General features: G+C 43.2%; 1 protein-coding gene and 1 pseudogene across 1 annotated transcript in view; both read right to left on the bottom strand.

The window, feature by feature from the left end:
* The window catches only part of LOC115143116 (disco-interacting protein 2 homolog B-A-like), an 86,925-nt gene extending 77,194 nt beyond the window's left edge, over positions 1-9,731 (bottom strand). The window contains exon 1 of the mRNA XM_065001798.1: positions 9,464-9,731. Within this exon, the coding sequence (XP_064857870.1) occupies positions 9,464-9,548 (85 nt within the window). The 5' untranslated portion in view covers positions 9,549-9,731. The remainder of the gene's footprint in view (positions 1-9,463) is intronic.
* Positions 9,732-10,020: 289 nt separating this feature from the next.
* On the bottom strand, positions 10,021-18,825 carry LOC115143117 (cyclic AMP-dependent transcription factor ATF-7-like; annotated as a pseudogene).
* Between the last annotated feature and the right edge of the window lie 1,602 nt (positions 18,826-20,427).

Here is a 20,427-nt window from a genome sequence, read left to right on the forward strand (position 1 = left end):
CATTACCTGTATTAACTGCACCTGTTTGAACTCATTACCTGTATAAAAGACACCTGTCCACACACTCAATCAAACAGACTCCGACCTCTCCATAATGGCCAAGACCAGAGAGCTGTGTAAGGACATCAGGGCTAAAATTGTAGACCTGTACAAGGCTGGGATGGGCTACAGGACAATAGGCAAGCAGCTTGGTGAGAAGGCAACAACTGTTGGCGCAAAAGTTCAAGATGACGTTCAATCATCCTCAGTCTGGGGCTCCATGCAATATCTCACCTCGTGGGGCATCAATGATCATGAAGAGCTGGGACCACAGTTTCAAAGAAAACCATTAGTAACACACTACACCGTCATGGATTAAAATCCTGCAGCGCACGCAAGGTCCCCCTGCTCAAGCCAGCGCATGTCCAGGCCCATTTGAAGTTTGCCAATGACCATCTGGATGATCCAGAGGAGGAATGGGAGAAGGTCATGTGGTCTGATGAGACAAAAATAGAGCTTTTTGGTCTAAACTCCACTCAGTGTTTAGAGGAAGAAGAAGGATGAGTACAACCCCAAGAACACCATCCCAACCGTGAAACATGGAGGTGGAAACATCATTCTTTGCGGATGCTTTTCTGCAAAGGGGACAGGATGACTGCACAGTATTGAGGGGAGGATGGATGGGGCCATGTATCGCGAGATCTTGGCCAACAACCTCCTTCCCTCAGTAAGAGCATAGACGATGGGTCGTGGCTGGGTCTTCCAGCATGACAACGACCCGAAACACACAGCCAGGGCAACTAAGGAGTGGCTCCGTAAGAAGCATCTCAAGGTCCTGGAGTGGCCTAGCCAGTCTCCAGACCTGAACCCAATAGAAAATCTTTGGAGGGAGCTGAAAGTCCGTATTGCCCAGCGACAGCCCCGAAACCTGAAGGATCTGTAGAAGGTCTGTATGGAGGAGTGGGCCAAAATCCCTGCTGCAGTGTGTGCATGTAGCATTCTCCATGCCATGCACTGTCTAAGACTGCAAAGTCATGCTATAGGCCTACAACACTAAACTAATGCCATGTTGGCCTATAATTCACACTGTAAAGTACTGAAAAGACTGTATAATGTAAAGACAACTAGTGCGGTATAAACATTAGCTAACGCTAACAGGCACAGTAGGCTCGTTGACATGAGGGTAAGGGATCTGCAGATTAACTCAGTGTACGTACTGCGGCAGAATCGACTCAGCCGCAGGGCTCTCCAGAGGGTGGTGCAGTCTGCACAACGCATCACCAGGGGGAAACTACCTGCCCTCCAGGACACCTACAGCACTTGCTGTCACAGGAAGGCCAAAATGATAATCAAGGACAACAACCTGCCCACCCCACTACCATCCAGAAGGCGAGGTCAGTACAGGTGCATCAAAGCTGGGACCGAGAGACTGAAAAAAAGCTTCTTTCACAAGGCCATCAGGCTGCTAAACAGCCATCACTAACACAGAGAGGCTGCTGCCTACATACAGACTTGAAAGCATTGGACACTTTAATACATTTACATTTAAGTCATTTAGCAGACGCTCTTATCCAGAGCGACTTACAAATTGGTGCTTTCACCTTATGACATCCAGTGGAACAGCCACTTTACAATAAATAGATCACTAGCCACTTTATTAATGATGTTTACATATCTTGCATTACTCATCCCATATATATATTACTGTATTTTATACCATCTATTGCATCTTGCCTATGCCGCTCGGTCATTGCTCATCCATATATTTATATGTACATATTCCAGCCCGTTACTTAGATTTGTGTGTATTAGGTAGTTGTTGTGGAATTGTTAGATTACTTGTTAGATATTGCTATCGGAACTACAAGCACAAGCATTTCACTACACTCGCAATAACATCTGCTAACCATGTGTATGTGACCAATAAAATGTGATTTGTCTCAGTCTCTCTCTGTGTCTGTCTCTCTGAGCTTTATTGGCATGGGAAACATATGTTTACATTGCCAAAGCAAGTGAATTAGATTCTAAACAAAAAAACATTTACAGTAAACATTACACTCACAAATCTTGCTGCTATGATGGCTAGGGCAAATAACTTCTAATAAATCTATGTAATATAGCCTATTCCCAAACTAGGGTGCAATGCTGTCAAGGGTACACCAAATAAAAATGTTATTCACATATATATTTTTTTTGTCTTCACATTTTCAAACAGTCCATTTATATTTTGGTGAGGTTTTTTTGTCGCCTGAGTAGCCTCGTTTCACTGGCAAAATTAGATTAAACTATCTAGTGTTCAGCGAAATAACAACACAATGTCAAATACAGGTAGCCTTGTCAAATAATGAACATCCAATCACATTAACAATTACTCTCTCGCGGGAATTCCACTGTAGCTGCTGCTCATGTTGGTATCTGTACTGATGGCGCAAAAGCCATGACAGGGAGACATAGTGGAGTGGTAACGCATGGGCAGGCAGTTGCTCCTGACGCTACTTGGATACACTGCAGCATCCACCGAGAGGCTCTTGCTCCCAAGGGAATGCCTGACAGCTTAAAAGACGTTTTGGACACTACAGACAAAATGGTTAACTTTGTTAAAGCAAGGCCCCTGAACTCTCATGTATTTTCTGCACTATGCATTGATATGAGCAGCGACCATGTAACGCTTTTACAACATACAGAAGTGCGCTGGTTATCAAGGGGCAAAATATTGACACTTTTTTAAAATTGAGAAACAACTTAAAAGTCTTCTTTACTGACCATAATTTTCACTTGTCTGACCACTTGCATGATGATAAGTTTCCCACACGACTGGCCTATCTGGGTGATGTTTTTTCTCACCTGAATGATCTGAATCTAGGATTACAGGGACTCTCCGCAACTATATTCAATGTGCGGGAAAAAATGTAGGCTATGATTAAGAAGTTGGCGCTCCTCTCTGTCTGCATTTACAAGGACAACACACAGGTCTTTCCATCATTGTATGATTTTTTGTGTGCAAATTTACTCGAACTTACGGACAATGTCAAATGTGATATAGCGAAGCACCTGAGTGAGTTGGGTACGCAGGTAGTTCCCCGAAACGGATGACACAAACAACTGGATTCGTTATCCCTTTCATGCCCTGCCTCCAGTCCTCTTACCAATATCTGAACAAGAGAGCCTCATCGAAATTGCAACAAGTGGTTCTGTGAAAATGTAATTTAATCAGAAGCCACTGACAGACTTCTGGTTTGGGCTGCGCTCAGAGTATCCTGCCTTGGGCAAATCGCGCTGTTAAGACACTGGTGCCCTTTGCAAGCACGTATATATGTGAGAGTGAATTCTCAGCCTTCGCTAGAATGAAAACTAAATATAGACACAGGCTGTGTGTGGAAAATGATTTAAGACAGACCCTCTCCAACACAACCCAACATTGTAGAGTTATGTGCATCCTTTCAAGCACACCCTTCTCATTAACATGTGGTGAGTTATTCACAATTTTCAATGAACAAGTAATATTTTATATGTAAGATGGTTAAATAAAGAGCAAAATTACACTATATTCAAAAGTTTGGGGTCACGTAGAAATGTCCTTCTTTTTTAAAGAAAAGCACATTTTTTGTCCATTAAAATAACATCAGATTTATCAGAAATAAAGTGTAGACATTGTTAATGTTGTAAATGATTATTGTAGCTGGAAATGGCAGATTTTTAATGGAATATCTACATAGGCATACAGAGGCCCATTATTAGCAACCATCACTCCTGTGTTCCAATGGCACGTTGTGTTAGATAATCCAAGTTTATCATTTTAAAAGGCTAATTGATTAGAAAATCCTTTTGCAATTATGTTAGCACAGCTGAAAACTGTTGTTCTGATTAAAGAAGCAATAAAACTGGCCTTCTTTAGATTAGTTGAGTATGTGGAGCATCAGCATTTGTGGGTTTGATTACAGGCTCAAAATGGCTAGAAACAAAGACCTTTCTTCTGAAACTCATCAGTCTATTCTTGTTCTGAGAAATGAAGGCTATTCCATGCGAGAAATTGCCAAGAAACTGAAGATCTCGTACAATGCTGTGCCCTACTCCCTTCGCAGAACAGCTGGCTCTAACCAGAATAGAAAGAGGAGTGGGAGGCCCCGGTGCACAACTGAGCAAGGACAATTACATTAGTGTCTAGTTTGAGAAACAGACGTCTCACAAGTCCTCAACTGGCAGCTTCATTAAAAAGTACCCGCAAAACACCAGTCTCAACGTCAACAGTGAAGAGGCGACTCTGGGATGCTGGCATTCCTGGCAGAGTTACAAAGAAAAAGACATATCTCAGACTGGCCAATAAAAATAAAATATGAAGATGGGCAAAAGAACACAGACACTGGACAGAGAGGAACTCTCTGAGAGAGAGAGAGAGAGAGAGTGTTGAGCGTGAGGTGCATTCTATTATGTAACACAAATGCTTCATTTCCAAAATGGAGAACTTCTCTGGACATTTCTCCAGATCTCTCTGCCAATATCAGACTGTTTTTCTACAATATGTGCCACACACTGAATCTGTGCTTCCTTCTCTATTGGTCATTACTGACCCTTAACTATGGTCGGAGATCAGTGTACAGCCCCTCAGTTACAGTTAAATGAGCTTTTCAATGGATAGGCTGAAGCATCTTCCTGCCCTGTGTGTATGTGTGGCCAAAACACTGTGAGGATACTGATGCAGAAGCTACATTTTGGCTACAATCCCCAACATACACATACACATAGTCCCCATTCTACACTGCCTTGTTTATGGTGATGAAGTGCAAGGGTAGGAAGGAGAGAAAGGCTGAGAAAGGAGAGAGCCATAGAGAAAGCATATCAGATGTAGAGATAGACAGAGAGAGAGGGAATGAGCGACAGAGCCATGGATAGACAGTGGGAGAGAGAGGGTTAAGCGAGATAGAAAACAAGCGACAGAGCGTCAGAGAGAGGGAGAGAGGATGAGTGAGGGATAGAAGAATGAGTGTCCGAGAATGTAAGCAACAGAGAACACGAGAGAGAGAGAGTGAGCGAGATAGAGAGATCCCTAGCAGCAGTACTGGCCCACTGTGACTCCGAGGGCTAAATGAGCCAGGCGTGTTGCCTCCTGATGCTCTGTGACCTAGATTGGGAGACGCAGACACGACCGTAATCTCTCTCTCTCTCTCTCTCTCTCTCTCTCTCTCTCTCTCTCTCTCTCTCTCTCTCTCTCTCTCTCTCTCTCTCTCTCTCTCCCCCAACTGTCTCGCTCTCTTTTTCTCCCCTTCTCCACTCAGCACTGAACAGGCTGCTGTGCTGAAAAACCTGCCTCTCCTCCCCACATCAACAGACAGTACACACACACAAACACACGACTGGACAAACACTCACAAGTCACTATAGTCCACACTGAGACAGGGCTCAAAGCAAAGGGAATCCCATTCACTCAGCTCTTATCAGAGCATTACACCACACTATACACACAGACCTTGGAGACAAGGCAGGAGACACAAAAACCAGGCAAAGGGGCACACATTGTGTGTGTGTGTGTGTGTGTAGTAGTCATATTTACAGTAGCTGTACAGCTAGCTTACTTTCACACACACATACAGTTCATTTTAGCAGCTTAAAACACATAAAGGGTTGTGGTTGAGCATTTTGAATTCCAGCCGAGCTTCCAGCCAGCATGGCTTTGATCCTCTCAATGGCTACCATTGTGTCCCCACAGTCACCGGGGTTAGAGCTGGGTGTAGGGGTGACCTTAAAGGGATAATTCAGGATTTTGGCAATGAGGCCCTTTATCTACTTCCCAGTGTCAGATGAATATCATTTTCATGTCTCTGTGTCCAGTGTAAAGGAAGTAAGATGTAGTTTCGCAAGCCAATGCTAACTAGCGTTAGAGCAATAACTGGAAGTCTATAGGTATCTGCGAAGTATCCCTTTAATACGCACACGCACGCGCGCAAACACGCACATAATCCACCACCACTGCAATGGTGCATATTTCCTATATTTGTTGCCATGGGAGCCCCGTCTTTGGGACAAAGTGACAACAATGGGCTGATTGTTAGAAATGTAAAGGATATGCATGAGAAACATTAAGAAGACTCCGGATAGACTGCTACTACTCCATATAAATGGAAATGTACTGGCAGTCCATTAAAATAGATGATGTGTTTTGGTGCATAATACTGATAAAGTACTTCCCAAAAGATAGATAGTAGAGAGTAGGCTGTGTTTACAGCAACAGCTTTGATATTTTTTTTTTCTATTGTGTTATTGACTGTACGTTTGAATATCCCATGTGTAACTGTGTTGTTTGTGTTGCACTACTTTGCTTTATCTTGGCCAGGTCACAGTTGTACATGAAAACTTGTTCTCAACTGGCCTACCTGGTTAAATAAAGGTGGAGGAAAAATAAAATAAAAAGACTGTTGTTTGCCACTGTGACAGAGACTTTCAGTTGAATGATGGCCGCACTGGGGGTTTTGAGTTTCTATTGAGTTGTTGTGCTACTGAAGTCTTTACTGACTCCAGTCTCAACTGATCCAATTCATGTACTGTATGATACTAGCTACAGTTAAACTACAACCACCAGCAGGCTGATGGAACTACAAACATGGCTACTCCGGTCTGGCCATCTGGTCATAGCTCAGTGTGGCTGGAATAATGAGACAGGCTTCTCTTTGTGGTGAATCAATTGTTGGGTGTTAAGTGCTGCTGGGGCTCAAAATGGCTTATGTGTGTGAGGAGTCAGTGGACTAGCTGAGAGCTACAGGGCTGATGGGCGGGAATAAACAAACACCTCAAACTTGAGCCATAACACCACAACAACAGGCCATTTCAACCCTCAAAGTACAATGTATCCTAATAAACATGCATCTAGGCTACATTTTAATAAGCCTACACTGTCTGTTAATGTAACTACAGAGATTGTCAAGTGATAGGCCTACACGAGGAGCTGGTAGGTCTTAACAGGGGTAGTTAACTACTGCTCTAAATGTCAGAGGACAACAGACAAATAAGCATACAGCAAGCTGGCATTTACAGTTGAGTAGTAGAGTTGTATAGGCCTACTACTGCTGAGCTCTTCAGTCACTAAAGCAAAAAAGAAACTATCAATAAAAATGTTTTAAACCAGTGTATGCCACACAACGACACTCTCAAACATTTACACTCGATTTGCACACACAGCAGAAAACTAGAGACAGTCTGTTTATGCAGTACATCTGTTTATATAGCATGCCATTATTATTAATAGATAGGAACTCATGTCTGTTTTCTCTCTCTCCATCTGTGTGTGTGATCCTAAGGAGAGCAGCACTACTCCGAACTGTCACTAACCAAACTGTTAATTGCTGTCTATTATTAAACGAGACCACAAGTAGAAGTGAGTTCACCCACCATTTGTAACAGTGAATTAAGGCTTCTCCATCACTCAGACTTTTTCAGAAGTGCCCTGTGACATATTAAACAGCCCAATCTAATTGATTTGATCAATGTAAAATAGATTTCACACATCTTTTTGAGCAGACTGGTCTCAGTAACAGCTAGACGCAACATAGTAAACGTAAATCTGGGACACTCAAATTAGTATGATATGTTACATAAGACAAGGTTACTTAAGGCAAAAACAGAAGGAGGGTGGTTGGTCGGGGTGAATGGGTTGGCCTATAACATGGACGTCTAGGATCTCATCACGGAGAACTTTAGCATTTTAGATAATTAGAAACTACTTACTATTTTTTAGCTACTTTGCAACTACTTAGCATGTTAGTTAACCCTAACCCCTAGAGCTAGCTAACATTAATGTTAGCTACCTAGCTAACGTTAGTCACAACAAATTGGAATTAGTAACATATTGTACATTTTGTAATTCGTAACATATCGTGCAAATTGCCTTTCGGAACACATCGTACGAAACACATCGTACGAAATGGATGATGGACATCCACAAATTAATAGATACCATACGAAACGTAACATATACTAAATGGAGTGTCTCGGATTTACATACAGACTAATACGAAATGCTCTGAGACCATGTTGTTTTGAGGAAGTTGTTTTGATTAGTTTGTAACCACTGAGAGGCCATCTTTGTGGCTGTATCCCAGGGGGGCTGTGTTTGATGATGTGCACAGGCTATTTGATTCTACTATGATTCTCTTGTTAGGCTAATGTCCTTACATTGAGACACTTCAGAAAGAAACTCTTGAATGATTATTACAGGTGAGTAGTGACAAAAGTAACTTTTTAGTATCAAATAAAACACATTTTGAAATTATACTCAGCAGATTTGATGGAAAATCCCAAAGTGCCAGGACCCACGGCCAAAGGTCTGGTGATGGCAGAATAGTATGGAGGACTTGGAAAATGACTGAAAAAGTTTCTCCACACCTGGTCTCCTGTTTCAGTTTCAATCATCCAACTGTGTCTGGGTGAGACCTGGACAGTCGGAATCCATGATGACTCCATGGAGTCATGCGTTTCAGCGGTAAACTGTCAAGAGCTCAATAGGCACAGTGTGAAACTGTACTAATTATTCAATGTTCACACAGTGGGGACAGGGGAGCAGATTCAGGGAGAGAATTGACTTCAGTAAGTCAGTCACCAATGGTAACTCTACTTTTCCATCACATACGTTCTCTCTCCTTCCTCTGCAAAACTGAAACATTACATTACTCATGCACCCCGGGGTGCTTTGAACCGCATGGCACAGATCCAGCAATACTGTGATTCACCCACCAAGGAGGAGACTTGCATAACACCATATTATTTATTTATTATTTTTAGTCAAAACAAGGCAAACGCTGAATTCCCACATTAACAAGAGAGTTTAGCAGTCGACAGCCTTGTAGGTCTATAGAACGTGCAGCATAATTTCAACAGCACTATCGCTTGAGAAACAGACACAATAACTATGTGATGAGGAAGAGAGCCTTGACCTAATTTCTGACAAGAGGAAAACCTCTATGATCTCCTTTTTTACACTGTAAATTACATGAAGGCTATTTTTATCCTAGCTACTAGAGAAAAATGCACTGACTCTGCAAAGCAAATTGGAAGATTGTGTTAATGTTGAGAGCTATGGTTACTTCTGATGGTAAGTATTATGTAAAGTATAAATAAACAAAAAAACTTATTTTAAAAAACCCAGTCATAAGCTATACATAGTATCATACAGTTATACATCAAAAGCCTTATCCAATAAAATGGTAATCGCTCTATATCCTCATTTCTCAAAAACACTATGCCAACACTAGGCGAAAATAATAACGATGGTATTTTTATTACATTAACTATAGTAGTTAATCAAATGAAAATAGGTCAGTGTTTTTATCCTCCGCGGCAACATAGCAGGGGGAGGGAGTCGTGCTTGCCCGGTTATAGACTGCAGTTCTCACCACTGACAGCGGACGGGTGATTGTTGTTTTTATCTGGGACACACACGTAGGAGCGTTTACGGGACACAACACCTATTTCTCTTTCCCCCGTCTAAAATCCTTACCTTCGGACAGTTCCAAATCCAACTCCGCCAATTGGTCCTTGACCTCTTTCGGTAGTGCCAACATATCCACGCCTCGGTCCGCCATCGTTGCAGGAATAAAACGTAGAATGTTTACAAATTAAAAGTGGTGACAAGTTCCTGAATCAACGAGAAAAGCAAAAATCAAGACAGTACTCCATCCTTTCGACTCCCTAACACCGCCATAACTGTGAGCAATGAACAACTCACCAAAGGAATCTGTCACATGACCATGTCTGATGTTAATGGTTGTGACTGGAGCATGAAATCAATCAATAGACTGTCTGCTCCCCCTGGCGTTACTGTATGGCAGGGATCATCAACTAGATTCAGCCATCAACTATATTTTCTTGAGCGGTTGGTGAGGGGCCGGAACATAATTACAAATCGTTTGTAGACTGCAAATTGCCAGCAATAAACCCAAATAGATGTTTGACAATAATTTCAAACATTGCTTACATTTCTATACAATCACGTGTCTCTCTATTATGCGTGGGAACAGATGTCTTAAATTAAAATCACTGGAGCTGATTTCCTGGTGTTTTTACAGTCTTTTATGTCAGACTATGAACAATCAAAAAAACTTTGGGGGCCAAATAAAACCACCCACATTTCAAATTCGGCCCACCAGTTGGTGAATCCTGCTGTATGGAAAATGAATGTTTATGAGCATTTCACACATCACTGACTGAACACACACTGGGCTACTGTTTATGAAACTATGGTCCATAATATCGGTCAGTCAACTATTGCAATTTCATGACAAGATGAACATACTAACATCACACAAATGTCTGGAACACAATTTTAGAGGCTAATTCTATATTCCACAAGTCAATTTTCACTTAGTCATGCATTCATGTCAGTGGGAGACTTAGTGAAAAATCAATTTAGTGGAAGTTAGGATTCTCCCCTTACGCTCTATACACAGTCACACGCAGGGTCTAGCTCGCTCTCTGACATACAGAAGCCTTCTCGTTTCCTGTGCTTGTTGTGTACACGTATGCCACCAGCCCATCCTAATCCCTGAGCACATCAGACAGCTTCTGCTCCTACTGTCATGGAGCTCTATACCAAGGGGATAGGCACTTAGATACTAAGCATGAAAAAGATTAACCTAAACCCCTTGTTGCCAGTAACTTATTTATTTTGCCGGAGATCTTTTATTAGTTGAGACTATACACAAGTTAAATTTCCCCCGCCTTGAGGTGTAATTATTTTGGGCAAAAACACCCTCTCGACGGATTGGAGACAAATTCCATAGTTTGTGGGAAGTTACACCCTGGGTTCACTGTTGAAGACAGACATATCCATCCTCTTGACAGAACACGAGGGGAAAGGTAACGTGACGCAGGGTTCAGTTACAGCAATAACAAAATGATGAATAGAGCATTGACATGTTAAAAAAAGATTCAACAAACAAGGTATTCAACACAAAATGTGAAGAAAAAAAAAAGACATCACTCAATGACATTTCATAACAAATATTTCAGTGACGTGTCTTACAAAAGTGATATACTCCAAAAGACAGTATAGTTTTTTAAATGTTGGAAAGCACCCGAGAGTAGGACATGATCTTTAACCCGAGAGTAGGACATGATCTTCATATAGACGTCCCATAATGGAGATTTGCATTCAAGAATATGTCGTAGGTTTACATTTTCTCTTAATAGACGTCCCCTAATCGAGATTTGCATTCAAGAATATGTCGTAGGTTTACATTTTCTCTTATCATTTAGAATGTAATTGGTTTTCATTGAATTAGAACAAACCATTCTACCACTGTATTCACTACACACGTTTTAGCTAAATGCAGGAACATTAATATTTGTTTTGAATATAAAAATATATTGCACTACTTTTTCCTCAACTTAGCCTGGGTAAATGATTTATAAATCTAATGAAAAGTTTGTTGATTACTACATAAAGTATGATCTAAAACCTAACCATTTCAAGTGTTATATTAGGACATTGTCAATGTTTGCATCAGTCATTTGATATCACTTTAAAAAGTGGGAGAGAAAAGCAGTATGATAAAAACCAGCAATAATATGAGCAGACACCAGCACACAGACAGTGGTCTTCATCAGTCTCCTCTAATATCCATGCAGTCAATAAGGGTTTCATACACATTGTCAGAATGCAGAATTCCTATTAAAAAAAACAATAATAATACAAATTTTTTAAAAGGCCAGACATTGAATATACTCATACTTTGGCTCACTCCATGACAAAGGGAAAACAATATCTCACGCTTATTCAACCCTAAAAAGAGTTTCCCCATGGATTAACAGCTGCATGAAGAAGATAAATATGTAAGGAGAGATTTACACTGTAGACAGGGGAGAGTTGCAAATAGACAAAAACACACTACATTCAGTGATCGAGTGTGTGTATGTCACGGGGTGTGAGTATGTACATACGCAATGACAGTGCTTCCAAGCAGGGATCCATCAGAAAAGGGACAAAAGGGGCGGGACGACTCGTTCAGTGATTATCATTGGCTGTGAGCGAGTGTGTGTGTGTGTTTGGGGGGGTAAGGTGGGGGGTTTGTGTGGCTTTGACAGGATGTCAACTCCCAACATCCTTTCCTGGCTGCCACTGTATCCAAGGTCTGAGCATAGGTTGGAGACAGTACTTCTCACCCCCCCTTCTATTAACAACTGGTGGGATTTCAGATTTCAAATCAGGTCCCTTTCAATCGCTCACATAATTGTACCAGTCCGGCCTCCTAATGTTCTTATTGGCTCCCTGCGCATCATCTGGGGGCGGGCTGAGGCTGTGGCGCCATGAGGACCCCTCCCTGGTGGGCCGCCCCCATCCCGGCCAGGACCGACATGGCCACTGCCTCAGCCGCGCATACGCTCAGCCCGTTGACGGTGATGGCACCAGGGCTGGGGACAGGGGCCGAAGGCCCGTGCTGGATGGCCAAGGCTGTGGAGCCCGTAGGCTCGGAGGGGGGATCCCTGGAGCTCTCCTCTCCTCCTGCAGCTACAGAGAGAGAGAGAAACATTCACCCTTAAAGAGAGGTGACAGGCAAGCAATAGATTAGATGGATGAGTTGGATCGGTAGGTAGGTGAATGGATGTACAAGTTGATTGGGAACAGATAAATGAGGCTAAATTAAAAATCAAACAGATGGAGTGAATGACAGACTTGTGTGATTGATAGTTGATTCATGTATACTATATATACACAAAAGTATGTGGACATACTTCAAATTAGTGGATTTGGCTATTTCAGCCACACCCGTTGCTGACAAGTGTATAAAATCGAACACACAGCCATGCACTCTCCGTAGACAAACAATGGCAGTAGAATGGCCTTACTGAAGAGCCCAGTGCCTTTCAACGTGGCACCGTCATAGGACGCCACCTTTCCAACAAGTCAGTTCGTCAAATTTCTGCCAGAGCTGCCCCAGTCAACTGTAAGTGCTGTTATTGTGAAGTGGAAACGTTTAGGAGCAACAACGGCACAACCACAAAGTGGTAGGCCACACAAGCTCACAGAACGGGACCGCCGAGTACTGAAGCGCGTAAAGATTGTCCGTCCTCGATTGCAACGCTCACTGCCAAGTTCCAAACTGTCTCTGGAAGCAACGTCAGCACAATAACTGTTCGTCGGGAGCTTCATGAAATAGGTTTCCATAGCCAAGCAGCCGCACACAAGCCTAAGATCACCATGTGCAATGCCAAGCGTCGGCTGGAGTCGTGTAAAGCTCGACACCATTGGACTCTGGAGCAGTGGAAACGCATTCTCTGGAGTGATGAATCACGCTTCACCATCTGGCAGTCCGACAGACAAATCTGGTTTTGGCGGATGCCAGGAGAACGTGCCCCAATGCATAGTGCTAACTGTAAAGTTTGGTGAAAGAAGAATAATGGTCTAGGGCTGTTTTCATGGTTTTGACTAGGCCCCTTAGCTACAATGAAGGGAAATCTTAACGCTACAGCATTCAATGACATTCTAGACGATTATGTGCTTCCAGCTAGCAACAGTTTGGGGAAGACCCTTTCCTGTTTCAGCATGACAGCGCCCAAAGTCCACAAAGCGAGTCCATACAGAAATGGTTTGTCGAGATCGGTGTGTAAGAACTTGACTGGCCTGACCTCAACTTCATCAAACACCTTTGGGGTGAATTGGAACACAGACTGCGAGCCAAGCCTAATCGCCCAACATCAGTGCCTGACCTCACTAATGCTCGAGGCTGAATGGAAGCAAGTCCCCACAGCAATATTCCAATATCTAGTAGAAAGCCTTCCCAGAAGAGTGGAGGCTGTTATAGCAGCAAAAGGGGGACCAACTCAATATTAGTGCCCATGATTTAGGAATGAGATGCTCGACGAATTGGTGTCCACATACTTTTGGTCATGTAGTGTATGTTGTCTTAATTACCTAAGTAGGAAGCCGCCTTCTGCATGGCAGTGACAGGGCAGTCTTTGTGGGCCAGTAGCAGCTGTTTCAGTTGTGTCACCTCGTTCCTCAGCAGACCCACTTCATTCTGATAGAAACAGAACACCACATATAGGCATGAACACACAAGACAATGTACACACAACATTTGTCTTCTCAACCACTGACAATCATACACCAAAACCCCATGGGCACAAGAATCATATTAGGGCTTAGACGGGTTCATGGTTTTAAAGATGCACTATGCAGAAATCACTCTGCCATTTCCTGGTTGCTAAAATTCTAATAGTTACCAAAACAAGGAAGTATAGTGTAGAGAATCATTGTACCATCTAAAACCACTGTGAAATATATTTTCCATAACCAAAAATAATGTATTTTCAACTGGTGTACAAAACCAAAAGGAAGACAAAAACAAAATATAAGAATGGGAAGAATAGAAATAAACCACATAGAACAGATCTGCCGCTTCTTAGACTTGCTTTCAACGAGAAAGAAATGTGAGTTATAGATATGTCAATGTGAATCTGGTCAGGTCGCCCAAAAAGTTACATATGGCCTTTTATGGTCGATTGTAACTGACTCTAATAGACAGTTACAGTCTAGGTCCAGTTACAGTCATAGTGCAGTAGACTCACGGTCAAAGAGACGTTCATGGTAGCCAGGTCCTCTGCCTTCCTTTCCAGTGAGCCAACCCAAACCTTGCGTTTCTGTCGGCAGCGAGACGCCGCCGCCCTGTTCCTCTCCAGGAAGCGCTGCCTTCTCTCATCTGGGTCGGCCTCCGCACCCCGCCGCCTCCTACCCCCGGTGGGCTGGGCCGGGGATACCTGGGGAGGACGGGGAGAGTGTTATACACCTTGGACTAGGTGTGTGTGCATGAGTGTGTGTATGAGAGAGAGATAGAGAGAAAATGTGTGAGTGTGAGCTTGTGTGTGAGTGTGTGAGTGTAAAAGTGCATTTGAATGTGTATTTCAAAGTGTGCCCGTGTATATGCCTCTCACCATCATGTCCTCTGAATGTAGACTATACCCAAATGGAGAGGAGGAGCCACTGCTGGTTTGCTGTGTGAGTATATGTAAATCATATATGCATGAGTGTGCCTGTGCATTTTTGTATTCACTGTTTGTGCACAAAATGTACGCAAATACATGCAAGCGACATGAGATAATGCATGACCAAATATATAGGGTCAGACGGAACCTGCAGAGAAGTTCTCTTATCAATACCCTTATAGAGTTGCCAGCATATTTAATCTACAAAACATGGTTTGGAGCAGCTTTTAGTTTGTTCAGTGTTCTTTCCAGCATTTTTATCATTTCTGGAGATAAAGGCCACCCTGCCTCTAGCAGATTCCACCTGACTCTTAGGTATTGTATCAGTATGTATGTGTTTTACCTGTGGCTGTGCAGGTGAGGGGTGTCAGAATGCTGTGAGGGCTGCTGGCTCTGCTCATGTCTCTGGGGGACAGCGGGGCTGGACCCTGGCCCCCCTCCCACCCCCCCTGTGCCCTCTCCCACCCCCCCTGTGCCCCCTCCAGCCCCATTCTGAACCCCCGGGCCATGCTGTTGCTGGGTCAGCGCCGCCTTCAGCCTCTACAGAGAGGGATGGACACACAGAAATGCCATACAGATGTCAACAACATGCCTTCCTAGGGTTGCAAAACTACAAGTTATTTTGGTAATTAACAGTTACTGGTAACATTGCCTCCCTTTGCAACCCTGTGCCTACCACTGCCACGGGTAGGCCCACTGCTATTTGGTCCTTAACTTTGTGTGTGGTGTGTAGTGTGTGTCCGCCAGTGCATGCGCCTCTCACCATCTTGGCCTCCGAGTGTAGACTATACCCAGATGGGGAGGAGGAGCCGCTGCTGGTCCCACCAATCGGAGGGCCTGGAATCCCAGGGATGTTGGGCACCATATTAAATGGCCTCGCCAGCTACACATTACACAAGAAGAGACTAAATATGAGGACAAAATAACACTTACCAATATCTGCCATTATCAAGTCTGTTATTGTTAATTAGACATCTACTACTTTCACTAAAACTGAAGATGTAAAAAGGCATAAATAAATGTGATTGATTCTCACAGATATGACTGAGGTCATATTTGGGCTGGGGAGGAGAGGGACTGTCTGTCCGTTGGGGAGATGCATTACCAGTGGGAAGGAGCCTGTCGGAGAGCTGAGAACAGGAGATTGGTATAAATGAAATAGACAAGAGAGAATACAAATATAGACAGATGTTTGTAGATTAGACTCACCCCAGTTGTCTGTTGGAGGGTGGGGTTTGTGTGATGACAGAAGTCGGCGACGGCAGTGTCGGGTGCAGGGGGTCGTAACCAAGGTGAATGGGGAGGGACCCAGGCCGTACAATGGTGGGGGTGGAGCTCAACACTGGCCGTGGAGGAGGAAGAGTCTCCTGTCAACACACATCACATCCAGTCAGAGAAACCCAGGTGGGAGTTGAACACTACAGGCCGCTGAGCTGAACCCACTAAGACACCCACTAATTGTCTACTTTTTGCTGACATCTTCTTTACTTGCCTCATAGTTAAGTGATTACTTTACTCTCTGGCCACCACTGTTCCTTACTTTCTCTCTCTCACCCAAGTTACCATGCAAACTTGACAAGAGGAAAGAACACACATCGATTTGTCTGTTCAACCATACAACCTGATCGCCCCGCCCCCAGGACATACCTTTCCTCTCCCCATTGGCTCCTTGCTACTGTCCGACATGCTGGAGGTGGAGTCAGGACTGCCTGGGGGAGAGGAGTCAACCTCCAGAGGCCCCTCATCCTCCTCCTTCACCCCAGACAGGGTCTGTAGGGGTGGGGCCAGAAGATGAGGGGTGGGGAGCTGTGTGGGGACCAACAATCAGACACAACATTAATAAATTGGTCAAACTACCCATGTTTAAAAACCAAACCCATCCTATCCCCTCCACCGTCCTCACCCTCACCGGGTTTTTGTTCCTCTGGTCGTCCTCATGGGCCTTCCGGAACTCCTGTTCGAAGGAGCTGGCCAGCTCATTGAACAGACCCACCTCCTCACAGTTCTTCAGGAAGCGGGTGGGCGTGGGGGTCTGGTCTGGTGGTAGAGAGAAAGAGGAGACACTGGTTTAGAGGCTTCATAGTACAGGTAAATCCCCTCTGTCAACAACAGAGATTGCTCATCTGTCCACACAGGGTGGTGTTAGTTTGATAGCTAGACAAAAATGTTTCTCATAATTTTCTCATACAGTCAAATTGAGAAATTCTAGGAATAGTAAAGGTAAGCACCTGCGATGATGACAGAGTCAGTTCTGGCAGGACCAAATTTTAGGGTCATCTCATGCTTATGTTTGTGGACTGATAGATGGTCTTCATTGGTGAATCTCTGTACACAAAGAAAATGCAAGACACTGGTGAAAGTAATCTGATGGCTCCTAAAATCCGAGATCTGTAAAGACAGGAGGGAGAGTGGGAAAAGAGAGTGAAGGATGAAGAGAAAAGGAGGGTAAATTAGACCCTACCTGTCCACAGCCTGGGGCGGTGCACACAAAAGGTCGATCGTCCCCCATCTCACACAAAGAGCCTGCAATGAAAAGGTATGGGAGAGGAAGAGAATGAAAGTGTTATTTTGTCTCTGCCTCTAAAATATTGGTAGATTAAAAAATAAAAACAGGCTGTATTGGCTAATACATTAGGGTTAACAAATAGATATTCATAAGGATTTCCTACTGCCTACATGTTCAGTATTTCCAACTAAAGCACCTTGTTAACACTACAATGAAGAAAAACGAAAAATGCTAACGTTAGTATCAAACAAATATATTAATGCTGACATTAACAATTTTCTTGGTGACAAAACGTTATTAAACATATGTGCCAGCTGGCAAGTCAAAATGTGATAGTCTTAACTAGCTAGTGTTTTTGAATAGTAAAATACGTATTTAAATTACTAACGTTATTGTCCTAGCTAAATGGCCTCCGCTCTGCTGACTGTCAACAAACAGCGCAGTTCACATGGGGTGAATTCATTAAGTCTTGCAACGGAAACCGTTTAAGAACCAAATGGAGCAAACGGAACTAAACCGGGAGGAACCAAGCGGAATATTTTCCAATATAAAATCGTTTTCGTTGCAAAACGTTTTCCGTTTGGAGTAAACGGTTTCTGTTGCAAAATGGTTTGCAACAGAATCTGCGTAATTATGCGTAATTAACGCACCATGCCGTTGTCGACTGTCTCAACCCTTGTTTTAATGTGTATATGGTCTCAACTAAGACAGAAACTACCTAACAGACTCTGCTAACTAGTTAGTTAGCTAACAAGGGGCACGATGGCTAACTATGGGCCAATGATCACAACAGCACGTCAAGTTAGATATAGCTAGCTAGCAACATAATGTCAGACAGGACGAAGAATGGACCTCACTATGCAATATCTGACAGGCCATCATCATCATCACATGAGATGTTTTGGTACAGGCAGTAAGATTACAGCAGACCAACCACATTGGCAATAACGGCCGAGCGAATTAAAAGGGCTTCTTGGTGGTCTCTTTGCTAAATTAGCTAGCTTTATTTACCTTCTCCTTTTTTCAGCTAAAAACTTGCTAGCTAACGCCTTGCCAGATGGTATTGTACAGAACACACAGGCTAGTTAGCTAGCTAACGTTATGTTAGCTGGCTAGGCTAACGTTAAAGCACTGACACAATTCGAGGCGCGTCAAATAAGTATTACAGGATGGGGAAGGTAAATGTGACAGACGGTCAATACACCTGTTACCCGACAAAGGCTATTTGGTAAAATCTTGATATCTGAACACGAGCAAGTCAAATGTTTACAAACTCACCCAACGTCCCTACCTCTCCCCTTCTCTGCTGCTGGAACTCCTACACTGCGCTGCCTGCGTTGGGTTGAAATCGCGCGAGAGGTGAAAGTGTTCCATTTTTTACGTAACAGGATTACTGGGGTGAAAAATCCGAGATTATGTAAACATGAGGCGGTTTGCATGTGTCCTCAAATGGCAAAAAATAAATATGATGAGAGCCCTGCAATTTACAAATCACGGTGTTTTTCATAACATTTTCATCATAATATGATACATTGTATGTTGTATGCTTGATGTAAGTGCAAGCCTACACATATGTATAATGGCAGAATATTTTATATTTGTGGAAAATTGCAGTCCCTATGTATGGTAATCCTTTCAGGGCCGGCCCTAACCTTTTGGGGGCCCTAAAGGAGATTTGGTTGGGGGACCCCCCCACCTTGTAAGCAAAGCATTTTAGTTTTAGCAGTGCTGATTATTAAAAAAGAAAAGAAAAGGCACTTTCACCCAAATATGTCCAATATAAACTGCTTTTCTTTGGGACAACAACTCCCATTGTTAGGGCGGAGACATGATCATCTCATCATTATATACAGATCTCTGGACGGATACACTTATGCCTGCCACATTAGTTTAGACCACATGAGATGATTGTACACAACACAATGACGAGAGGGACAGAGACAGTTTGTGAAAGTATGTCGTATCTACTTGGAAGAACTAGTCAAATTATTTTGTAAAACAGCTCTGCAGCATACTTAGGCAGGCTAGTGAAACAGGATGACTAATGACAGTACAGTGTGGCTAGAACATATAATGAACAAAAATATAAACGCAATATGCAACAATTTCAACAATTTTACTGAGATACAGTTCATATAAGGAAATCAATCAATAAAAAATGAATTTGTTAGGCCCTAATCTATGGATTTCACATTACAGGGCAGCCATGGGTGGACCTGGGAAGGCATACGCCCACCCACATGGGAGCCAGGCCCACCTACTGGGGAACCAGGCCCAGCCAACCAGAATGTTTTTCCCCACAAAAGGGCTTTATTACAGACCGAAATACTCCTCAGTTTCAACTGTCCCGGTGGCTGGTCTCAGATGATCCCGCAGGTGAAGAAGCCGAATGTAGAGGTCGTGGGGTGGTGTGGTTACACGTGGTCTGCGGTTGTGACTCCGGTTGCACGTACTGCCAAATTCTCTAAAACGATGTTGGAGGAGGCTTATGATAGAGAAATGGACATTCACTTCTCTGGCAACAGCTCAGGTGAACAGTCCTGCAGTCAGCATGCCAATTGCATTTTCCCTCAAAGCTTGATACATCTGTGGCATTGTGTTGTGTGACAAAACTGCACATTTTAGAATGGCCTATTATTGTCCCCAGCACAAGGTTCACCTGTGTAATGACCATGCTGTTGAATCAGCTTCTTGATATGCCACACCTGTTAGGTGGATGGATTATCTTGGCAAAGGAGAAATGCTCACTAACAGGGATGTAAACAAATGTGTAGCCAAAATTTTGAATTTATATTTTTGTTCAGTGTAGATAACATTGGGATGGTCTGTCTGACTGGCTGGCTGCAACTGCCTGAGTAGTAATGAAAAGATGTCTTAAGAGAATAAAAAATATAGTAATATAATAAAAACGAAGTAATATACAAATATTTTTATTCATAGTCATTTCCTATTGATGTCTACCCAATGTGGACCTG

Source organism: Oncorhynchus nerka, linkage group LG15, assembly GCF_034236695.1.
Source record: "Oncorhynchus nerka isolate Pitt River linkage group LG15, Oner_Uvic_2.0, whole genome shotgun sequence".
NCBI lineage: Eukaryota > Metazoa > Chordata > Actinopteri > Salmoniformes > Salmonidae > Oncorhynchus > Oncorhynchus nerka.